Source organism: Microtus ochrogaster, chromosome 5 (genome assembly GCF_000317375.1).
Source record: "Microtus ochrogaster isolate Prairie Vole_2 chromosome 5, MicOch1.0, whole genome shotgun sequence".
Lineage (NCBI taxonomy): Eukaryota > Metazoa > Chordata > Mammalia > Rodentia > Cricetidae > Microtus > Microtus ochrogaster.
The window spans coordinates 94,541,205-94,552,379 of record NC_022012.1 but is presented as its reverse complement, the minus strand read 5'-3'; the positions used below and the strand labels follow the sequence as shown (position 1 = coordinate 94,552,379).

The window sequence follows — 11,175 nt, the reverse complement described above, 5'->3', positions numbered from 1 at the left end:
CCATCTCGAGAGAACACTCCTCACACACGGGGACTGTAGAGACACTCCTGCCATCTCGAGAGAACACTCTTCACAGACACGAGGACTGTAGAGACACACTTGTCATCTCAAGAGAACACTCTTCTTTTTTTAAAAAAATATTTATTATTGTGTATATAATATTCTGTCTACACGTATGCCTGCAGGCCAGAAGAGGGCACCACACCTCATTACCATTACAGATGGTTGTGAGCCACCATGTGGTTGTGGGGAATTGAACTCAGGACCTTTGGAAGAGCAGGCAATGCTCTTAACCACTGAGCCATCTCTGCAGCCCCAAGAGAACACTCTTCACACATGGGGATTGTAGAGATACACCTGCCATCTAAAGAGAGCAGTACACACGGTGACTGTAGAGACACACACGCCACCTAAAGAGAGCTCTTTACACACATGGGGACTGTAGAGCCACACTTGCCATCTTACATCTTAACTATTGTGGATGTTTGCTCATCTAGATTTCCTAGTTAATTCTTGTGTGTTCCTTTTGTAGGGCACTTGGTATTCCACCATGTGTCTGTCATCATATTGCCGAGTAATACATTTCCTCCATTTTTTGAATCATAGAGAAAGTAGGAAGAGTACCAGGAGTGCCCTTTAGATCCCAGGTCTTGGGATAGACACTGACAAGCTGTCCTTCCTGTGCCCATTGTCTTCGGGTCACACACTGGTTTTTACGTGAGATCATCATCAGATCCAGAAAGTATCCGTGCTTCTGCTCAGTTTAGGTTGTGTGTCTGGGCCATGGCTGTTACCCTACTCTCAGCATCTGTGAGGTTGTGGTTGTCTGTGTCGTGGGTACGGTGAATGGTGCTCTATGGGCCGTGGCTGTTACCCAACTCTCAGCATCTTTGAGGTTGTGGCTGTCTGTGTCGGGGGTACTGTGAATGGTGCTCCAGTGTGAGCCACTTTTGGTGCCTTCTGCTGAGCTCTGCCCATCTAATGAATGTTTCTGCAGAACACCACTTACTGCTTTTTCAAATGATAGGAATACTTTATTTTTATTGTGTTTCTGACCATTTATTTCTATTTGGTCTATAATTATTTTTTCCATTTTTTATCATTGTATTTTGTTGCTTTTCTTGATCAATCATAATCCTAGAGGTTGTCAACTATGGGAATTTCATCATGTTTCTGCCAATTTGCTCTCTCCCCTGACTCCGTGACCTTTTCTTGCCCCTTTCCATGTTGACCTCTCCCCGCCCCACATGGTCCCTTCTGCTGTGTGTCCTGTCATGTCTCTGGCCTCTGAGCCACGCTGGGCTGTTGTGACAGCTGCATTTTGTTGCTCTCGCTGGTCTCTGTGGCTCTTAGGAGTGGAACGCAGCATTTCTTTCTTCTCGCCCACACGGCAGTTACCTGCTGTCTTCAGTTTTTCCTTTTAGAAGCGGGGTCCCACTCTGTACTCTTGGGTGGCCTAGAACTTGCTGTGCAGTTTGGTTGCTCTTCTCTCTCTCTCCCACTTGCTGGGAAGGCACCTCTGGCTCTGTCTGTCTGATGGTGAGTGTTTTTTAGTTTAGTTTTGCTTTTTTATGATTGAGGCAATTTATTAGCACAGCATCCTTTGTTCTATTGCTTCATGTTGGCAGCTGCCACATGTCTATATCTTGCAACAACCAGAAGTTGACTGAGACACCAGATAGTATCCTGAGCATAGGACACCTCAAAGCCTGCACCCATAGTGACACACTTCTTCAGCAAAGCCACACCTCCTAATAGTACCATTCCCTATGAGATTTTGGGGGTCAAAGTTCCACACCCTGATACCCAACAGCCACAGGGAACAAGGGCTGTGCTGGTCATCCCTTGCCATGGAACCCTTCATTCCTCCGGCATCTGCTCTCTGGTCAGATCCCGGAGGAGTGGCCTGCTGCTCCCCCTGCACAGAGCCACTGTCAGGATTCCCCAGCATCAGCCAAAGGCAGCTGCACCGTTAGCCGTGTTGTGCCTTACCTAGCTGAAGTGTCCTGCAGTGTCCTGCAGACCGGGTCAGATTTTGTTTGTTTGCTACTTATTCAGTGGCTCTCCTAGTCACTCCAATACTGATGGGCATTGTTGGCACCCTGGAAGGAGGGAATCTGGCTGAAGTCCCTGCCTTCTTTTGTTAGGCCCAAGCACCCTCCTATTTTCCTTTCAAGGTAAGAGTCCTTCCTTGTAATTACAGTCAAGCAGACACAAGGAGGCTGGAGGGTTTTAAAGAAGCCAGCCTCTATTTTTAGAGCTGAAACCAGAACCATGCTCTGGCATTGATGGTGACGAGAAGCTGGCAATTTAGGACTCGAAGCCTCTCCAGAGGCTCCATTTACTGTCCTATTTTTAGAGATGTATAAGCAGGGTCCTCTGCCTGCTGGGGAGCCTGGCACGGTGGAGTCACCTCTTATAGGAGAACCTGGGACTTCAGTGCCACAAGCCAGCCCAGGGTTTAAACACCGGCGCAGCAGCGAGGAAGAAACTGTGATGGAGAGGCCCTGCTGCAGCTGTGCACCCTCACACTGGGGCCAGGACTGGGGGCTTGTGGGCAACCGACTTAAGTCATATTAGCCAAAGAAAAGTCCTCAGAACTTTCAACATAAAGAACTTACAAAATGGCCTTGACAGCACCCAAAGCTAATGTAACTCAAACCATGTCTTCTCACCCTCGCAGCTGGTATTTTGGGCTGGTACCTTTTCCAGTCATTAAGAAGGCTTATTCTTCACAGCCCGCCTTTTAAATCATCTCCTCCTCTGGGTAGAGCTTATGTGAGTGACATAACTGTAAGGGAACCTGATTATTTTCCCTCCAGTTAGCACAGCCTACCGTAGGCCTGCCTTTCTTAATGCAAATTCCATCGTACAAACAGCCGTGCTAAAGACACTCATGGGAAAAGTCCCCCAGCTTCCCAGTGTGCCCTTAGGATGGAAAACCCTTCACTAGTAGGTCAGTCTCAGTACCTACAGCAGATCAGAGGTCTGGGTCCGTCAGGCACTGCCAAGAAGCGCTGCTCTGCTTGTGTTTGTCTTTTCCACGTTGTGTGTGATTTTCCAACCATGTTTGCCACCCAGCTGCATAGAAAGGGAAGAAGCTCAATGTGATTTTTGAAGTTTCTGTTTGTGGCTGTCTTTTTCATTCTGTTGGAAAGAAAGAAACAAGTGAAAGTGCCTGCTGTCCAGAGATGAAGGAACCGCAGTGCAGGGGGCTTAGAGCAGGGGCAGCACTGTCAGATGGGTCCAGATTTCAGATTCATCTGCTGTTGGCCCCAGATGAGAAAAGTTGAAGAGGTGAGATAATGTATGTGTATAATAATTTCAGTATTGGGGGGACTGGAGAGATGGCACAGAGGTTAAAAGTGAGCATTACTCTTACAGAGAACGTGGGTTTGGTTCCCAGCACCCACATGGCGACTCACAACCATCTGTAGTAACTCCAGTTCCAGGGAATTCAGAGCCTCTTCTGACCTCTGAGGGTCCTAGGTGCTCACATGCCGCAGTGCATATATGCAGGCAAATATTCACACACATAAAGTGGATATCTAAAGAATTTCAGTATTATTCGCAGTGGCAAAAACCAGAAACAATTATTCTGGGAGACGTTACAGCTGTAAAGGAGAATCCCTCTAGATACATGGTAACACTGAAAAGTTGTAGCAGATACCATGGCTCCAATGATCAAGAGCACTATGAAGTGTATACAGTGCTTCCTGGTTTGTATTTAAGCTTATTTGGGTATAAATATCTGTGTATATTTTGACATACATTAAATTACTGTTTGTAGTGGTTATTGTTATATAGAGAGAAGAATGGAAAGTTTGCATGCTTCTGATTTGTACAGTTTGTATGGTTTAGAATTTCACTCAACTTGCACTGCTTTCATACTGAGAAAAAGTAGTGAAGATATTTATATTCTGAAACACATTGTTCATATTCAGAACTGGCAGGGAAGCTATGACAATGACCCCGTGTACCAAACCACCGCTCTGTAGCACGATTAATAAAAACCCAGAGATAGAAATTGGGGTTCAACCTGAAGGTCAGAAAAGCAAAGCAGCCAGCCACTAGCTCTTACCTCTACCTCAGTCTGAAATGGTGATCCTGTCTCCAGGAATCTCAGAGTGAGTCTGTGTCTGAGAGCTGTCTCCTGTCTTATATTCCTCTGTAGTGCTGGGATTAAAGGCATATGTCACTACTGCCTGGTTTCTCTGGCAAACTAGCATGGCTATTGGGATTAAAGTTACCACTCTCTGGTCTGTAAGACTGACCAGTGGGGCTGTTTTACTCTTTGATCTTCAGGCATGTTTTATTTATTAAAATGCAAATGAAATACCCCTGCACCACTCCCGTGCTGGGCACCCTCACTGTCTGCTGGCCCGTCCTCAGCCAGCCCCGTGTTTTAGGCTCTCCTGCTTCTCTCCGCAGTGAGGAGACTGCTCACGTCCGGCATCGTGACCCAGGTGTTTCCATTGCACGACAATGAGGCCCTGAAGAAGCTAGAGGACTCCTGGTACACTCGGTTTGCTCTGAAGTACCAGCCCATAGGTATGTGTCACTGCCGGTGCCCCACCGAAGAGAGAGCCCTGACGAAGTCACTGTCCTGTGACTCAGTGCTCTCATGGCCAGTACTCAGCTCTTGCAAGGGCAAGAGGATGGCTTGATGACCTTGTTCTTTTAAAACTCATTCAGGCTTTGGCTAAATTTGATCTACAGAATAGGTTGTCGAAAGTAGCCTTTGTGAATATATGTCTCTTAAAAAAGATCTTATCTGTTTATTTATATATATATATATTGTGTGTGTGTGTGTGTGTGTGTGTGTATATATATATATATATATATAGTGTGTGTGTGTGTGTGTGTGTGTGTTACGTGTGGCAATGGGGCTAGGGTTGTGCATGTGAATGTATGTGCATGCAAAGGCCAGGAGACAGCATCGCATCCTAGAGCAGTTGTGAGCTGCCTGAGGTGGTTTGGTTGACCTTGAGTCAGGCTCCCACCTGCTAAGCCATCTCTCCAGCACAGGTGAATCCGTGTCCTCCTGTAAGTGTAGCTTGTCTGTGAACACTTTGTGCTTGAAATCTTCTGTTCCCATGAAGCTAGCCAAACCAGGCTTGAGGTGAGGCAGACTCAATGGCCCAAACATCTTTTCTGAGGGATCCATCTATTTTCTCTGAATACTTATAAGAATAATTTCACTGGTATTGAATGTTACTTTATAGAAAGTTACATCAATATTAATGTTCAAACATTTTTGATTGGTTATATGCTTAAAAAACCTTTTTGTCAACCTTGAGCCTGCTAGGCAAGTGCTCTTCCTCTCAGCCACACCCCAGCTTTCCTTCAGTTTTTAAGCTTAAGGATGATATTCAAACTAGAGCTTCACTAAGTGTTGCTGCCATAGTTTTTCTTTAAAGGACATTTCTTTCTTTCTCTCTCTCTCTCTCTCTCTCTCTCTCTTTCTTTCTTCCTTTTATTTTAAGGGAAGCCTTCTTTCTATATTTTCCTTCTAATTTCCATTTCCATAAACAACTGTTACAGTGTTGAGCAAGAAGCAAGATTGGAGGCGGAGAGTCAGCTCAGGGCTCAGAGCCGTTTCTGCTCTTGCAGCGGACTTGAGTGCAGTTCTCAGCACACATCGGGTGACTCACAACCACCTACACCTCCAGCTTCTGGGAGCTCTGACACTTCCTCTTCTTCCTGTTCTGAGAGCACGCACACACGCACACACACGCACACAGATGTACACACACACACGCATACACACACACACTAAAGTTTCCTTCTTTAATATTTTAAAGATTTTCTTGTAGCCTCTGAAAGAAAAGCTTTGTTTTGATAATTCCAGGTACACAGCACTCATTTTTATGTTGCACGTAAGGGAGTTGTTCACTGAATGATATTTAAGTGGTGTAATTTAGATATTGCTTGTGGGACCACAGGTGACTGGCTCTATTCACTAGTCCTAGAAAGGGAACGAGCCTGGGGTGAGGCATACTAAACCTTCTGGGAAGGCGGGGTCTGCTGAGAGAGCTGGCAAAGGGGAAAGCCACCAGCTTGGAGACCAGGACACACGGGTCCTTGTGTTTTATGCAGAGGGGGCCTGCAGCAGCCTGATCACATTTAAGATGACTCCATCACACTTCTGCTTATAACCCTTCCTCCCAGAACAGCTGGGAGAAACTAGGGTGGGAGGAAATAGTTCATGATCACGCCAACCTGTCCTCATAGGCAGATCTGAACACAATGTCTTCAAAAACAGTGAGTTAAGGGTTCAGAGATGGCTCCCTGGTTAAGGGTGCTCGCTGCTCCTGCAGAACCCAGTTCAGTCCCATCACTCATGTTTGGCAGCTCACAACTGGCGGCACCTCCAGCTCCTGGAGCCCAGCGTCTTCTGGTTCTGTGGGTGCCTGCATGCACATGGCACACACACAGATGTCACATGCACACACACAAATTTCATACACACAGACAGATGTCACATGCACACACACAGATGTCACATGCACACATACCCAGTTTTTAGAAATACTAATATTTTTAAATACTAGTGGTGCTGGAGAAATGGCTCAGCATTTTGGAGTACTAGCTGCTCTTACAGAAGATGTGGATTTGGCTCCCGGAACTCAAATGGTGATTTCTAACCACCTATAACTCCAGTTCCAGGGGATCTGCTGATACCCTATTCTGACTTATGTGGGAACTGTTTGCATGTAGTGAACATACCTACACTCAGGTACACACATAAATAAACTAAAATAAATTAAAATCTAATATATAATTAAGAACCAGTTACTCTGACTAGTCCCCTGTCCCTCCTGTCCCCTCATCCCATTCTTGTCCCAGCCTGGCCGCTCTAAGGCCCAGGGAGTCCCCGTGTGACCAAGGTTAGCGGAGGTACCGTATAAATGGCCTTTTGGTTGGTGTGTTGTTAGTGTGTTGCAGTCTGCAGCCTGTCAGCAGGCTGCTTGGGCTGTCTCCTGTCCACATGAAGGTATGCATGGATGTTTTCAGTAGGATGTGCTGGAGCTGGAAGTGAATGTGTGGAGTCTTGTTTCAAGTCTACGAACATTTTGTGCTGAATGCACTGGGAAGTTGTCATGTCTCACTGATGTCGTAGGAGATGAAGATCTGTGGCTGTGGGTCATCTTTACAGATAGCTGCACAGAGTGACATGGATGGGGAGGAAAGCAGGGCATACATGACGGCCACACAGAGTTCAGTGTCCATAGCTGAACTTAACCTAGGACCTGAGAGAGTAAGCCCATCCCAAGATGATCTGTCTTTGGCAGTAAATTATGTTAGATGAATGGAAAGTAAGGGGGAAACTGAGCCACGGTTCCCGACAGTCACGTCCACAGCCGAGGCCTCAACTATGAGCTGGGGGGAATGCAAGGCTTGTCCTACTGACAGGTGGGATCTTTGTATTGTGTGCAGGACAGAGCTGGTACCCTGCACGGGATGGAAATGGAGGCATTAAAGATCCCCAACCACTGAAAAGTGCACCTGCGTGTGCCGTGGTTAAATGGCAGTCTTTGGTAGCCCATGCCTCATTTTTTCCTTCTTTCCCTGCAGACAGCATTCGCGGCTACTTTGGGGAGACAATCGCTCTGTACTTTGGGTTTTTGGAGTATTTCACCTTTGCCTTAATCCCCATGGCTGTCATTGGGCTGCCCTACTACCTGTTTGTGTGGGAAGACTATGACAAGTACGTCATCTTTGCCTCATTCAACCTCATCTGGTCCACGGTGATCCTGGAGGTGTGGAAGCGTGGCTGTGCCAACATGACCTACCGCTGGGGGACACTGGTCATGAAGAGGCAGTTTGAGGAGCCCCGGCCTGGGTTTCATGGGGTCCTGGGCATCAATTCTGTCACAGGCAGAGAAGAACCCCTGTACTCCAGCTACAAGAGACAGCTGCGCATCTACCTGGTCTCCCTGCCTTTTGTGTGCCTCTGTCTCTACTTCTCCCTCTACGTCATGATGATCTACTTCGACATGGAGGACTGGGTCTTGAGTCTCCACAAGGACAATGAGTCTGTGTGGACCAGCCTCCTGCTGTATGTGCCCAGTATTGTGTATGCCATTGTGATTGAGATCATGAACCGCCTCTACCGATACGCTGCTGAGTTTCTAACGTCTTGGGGTAAGCCTAGACGTGTCTCATTTGCCTGTAAGAAGTTCTGCTTGAGGTTCAAGGGTCAGAGAGAGCTGGCTCAAGGCTGGTAAAGGCACCTGTCCTCAAGTTTGAGGACCTGAGTTTTGTCCCTGAGACCTACATAGTTGAAGGAGAGAGCCACCTCTGACCTACGCACACACATCTACACACATCATACACACGTGCACACAGTGGAATCTGTGTACCTACACGTGTATGCACACATATGCACACATCATACACATGTGCACACACAGAGTGGAATCTGTGTACCTACACGTGTATGCACACATATGCACACATCATACACACGTGCACACACAGAGTGGAATCTGTGTACCTACACGTGTATGCACACATATGCACACATATTCAACACACACAGCACACAAAATAAAAAAATTGTTACTTAAATTGTTGGGCTCACATGGCCATTGTCCTGCAGAGTAGATGGCAATCCTCTGGGCTTGCTACTAAGGCCTGAGACCAGCTTACCAGCTCTGACCTCCACTGACCTCCTTATGGTGGCTGCCATAGTGCTCACTTATCCGGCATTACATTCTAGGTTCTGGCTGCCCTGGCAAGCACTACTCCGGTTTCTTTTTTCACCTTTTGGGGTACCATGAGCTAGCAGACTCTTCTATGACTAGAGGTAGTGATGCTCACCAAGGCACCCACAATATAGTAAGTACAGTCAGGGTGGTTCAGGACAGTAACAATGTGTTCATGTTGGGGTAAAGTACATAGAAAGTCTGCAGAGGAACGGAGGCTTGTGTCCTCTGTTCGTTGAGGACGGCCCAAGGTTGCTCATGCCTGCATCTGTGGAGACAACCTGAGTAGAGTTTAAAAGTGGAGTTCATAGGCTGTTGAGCATTCATCCATTCAAACAAATACGTTGTGTTATCCTATGGGAAGAAGCCTGGGCCTTTACTTCATTGGACCTAACATTTTAATTTTTTATCTGTTCTGTGGTAGAGCAGCCAGTTTGCTGAGGGCTTTCTTTGTACTGGGTCATATGTTCTGATCTCTGCAGCCACGCAGGCAGTAGCCAGTCCTTACAGTAGGGCAGGAGGTAGCATGCACTGGTGCAGACCAGTCCTCACTGCAGGAGCCTCATGATGCTTTTTGCTCTTGCTCCTTCTGTCTTGGGGTCACTGTACTGTGTCCCCATTTCTACATGAGGCTCAAATCTGAATTCTCTTCAGGCTAATTCTTGTCCAGGGCCCTGCACAGAATCTGTGTCGATTTCCCCTTAACCACCTTACTGTTAGAGGGCACAGCCTCTTCTTTGGGGCGGCTGGGTGCAGGCTCATTTGCCAACACTTCCCAGATTTTTTTTTCCGTATTTAGAGAAAAATTGTTCCCAACCACAGTGCTATCGCAGTGGAGGAGAGTGCTCTCTTGTTGGTGTTGTTGGTAACAAGGGATGGCTGTGACTGACAGCTGAGATGTCCAGAGACTTCAGCTCTGGTGCTGGGTGCCTCTGTCAAGCACAGTCCCACTGATTTACCTGTGACAGCACACCGGTGCTGCCTCTTGTCTGAGAGATGTCTCCTCTCCCCCTTGATATTGTAGAGAATCACAGATTGGAATCTGCCTACCAGAATCATCTTGTCCTGAAAGTGTTGGTGGTAAGTGGCATCTTCCGTGCTGTGGCAGCATCTCTCAGTTAGTGCCACTCTGCTGCCTCCTGGTGTGGGGTGAGGGTTTGAGTCTTCTAGGTCTGGGCTGCTTGATGTAGTGAGGTCTTTCTGCTGTGGTTGCCTGGTACCAGCATCTCCATAGGGCAGTCAGCCTTAGGCTCCATGGGAGGAAAAGGAGACCCCTTCCCCTGCATGTGAGTCTTGGTACAGGTGGGGAGCCTGGCTGTCCTGATGTGGGACGGGATGCAGGGCTGCATCTCCCTCTGGATGGGGACTGTAAGAAGTGTGGGATTCTGTGCAGTTCCTCCTCCTCTTGGCTGCTGCCTCTCCTCTCACTTCCAGAGTTGATAGTTGAGTTCAGGCCTCAGGGGAAAGGGAAGCAGTTCCAAGCCACGGTCTGCGGTCTGCGGCAGTGGTCCCTCAGTTTTAAATGTGCAGGCTGCTAACGTTGTCATCTTCTCTGGCAGTTCAACTTTCTGAATTGTTTCGCCTCGCTCTTCTACATTGCCTTTGTCCTGAAGGACATGAAGCTTCTGCGCCAGGTGAGTGTGCCAGCAGAATGCTGAGGGGAGGGTCTCGTAGAGGATTTCCAGCCTTAGAAACGACTGTGCTAGGGGCTGGAGAGAAGGCTCAGCAGATAAGAGCCCTGACTGCTCTTCCAGAAGACCAGGTTCAGTTCCCAGCACTTACATGGCAGCTCACAGCTGTCTGTGACTCCAGTTCTAGGGGATCTGATACCCTCACACAGATATATATCAGGGCAAAAATACCAATGCATAGGAAATAAATAAATTTAAAAAAAGAAATGAGTTGCTTTATGCCTTTACTTTGTCTATTTTTCCCCTTTTAAATAATAACCATTCACACCTGACTAATGTGTCATACTCAACACATTATTCAAATTCTCTTGCAAAATGAGTCATGCAAGAGGCAAAGCTGACCTGCTCTCCCGAGGCAGTTCTGACGGCACAGGTGCCTACAGTCTGTGGACATCCACCAGTGACTGCTGTGGGGTAATCCTCTGTGTGCTGTGAAGATTTGTCACTTGTATTGTGTTGTATTAAGAGTGGTGGGGCTGCGTCCCCGGCACCCGGCCGCCCACATGGCTAGCTTAGCTTATGCCCCGAAATAATGACATGGAAACTGTATTCTTTTAAACACCGCTTGGCCCATCACATCTAGCCTTTTATCGGCTAACTCTCACACCTGGACTAGCCCATTTCTAATATCTATGTAGCTCATGAGCTGGCTTACCAGGAATGATCTTAACCTGCGTCTGCCTGGAGTGGGAGAACCATGGTGACTCACCGACTTACCTTCTTTCTCCCAGCCTTCTGTTCTGTTTACTCCACCCACCTAAGGGTTGGCCTAT

General features: G+C 47.4%; 1 protein-coding gene across 4 annotated transcripts in view; it reads left to right on the top strand.

The window, feature by feature from the left end:
- The window catches only part of Ano10 (anoctamin 10), a 113,116-nt gene that overhangs the window by 16,573 nt on the left and 85,368 nt on the right, over positions 1–11,175 (top strand). For all 4 annotated transcript variants that reach the window (XM_026778979.1, XM_026778977.1, XM_013346641.2 and 1 more), the window contains 4 exons: positions 4,432–4,551; positions 7,579–8,148; positions 9,736–9,791; positions 10,271–10,345. In XM_026778979.1, coding sequence (XP_026634780.1) covers positions 4,432–4,551; positions 7,579–8,148; positions 9,736–9,791; positions 10,271–10,345 — 821 coding nt within the window. The remainder of the gene's footprint in view (positions 1–4,431; positions 4,552–7,578; positions 8,149–9,735; positions 9,792–10,270; positions 10,346–11,175) is intronic.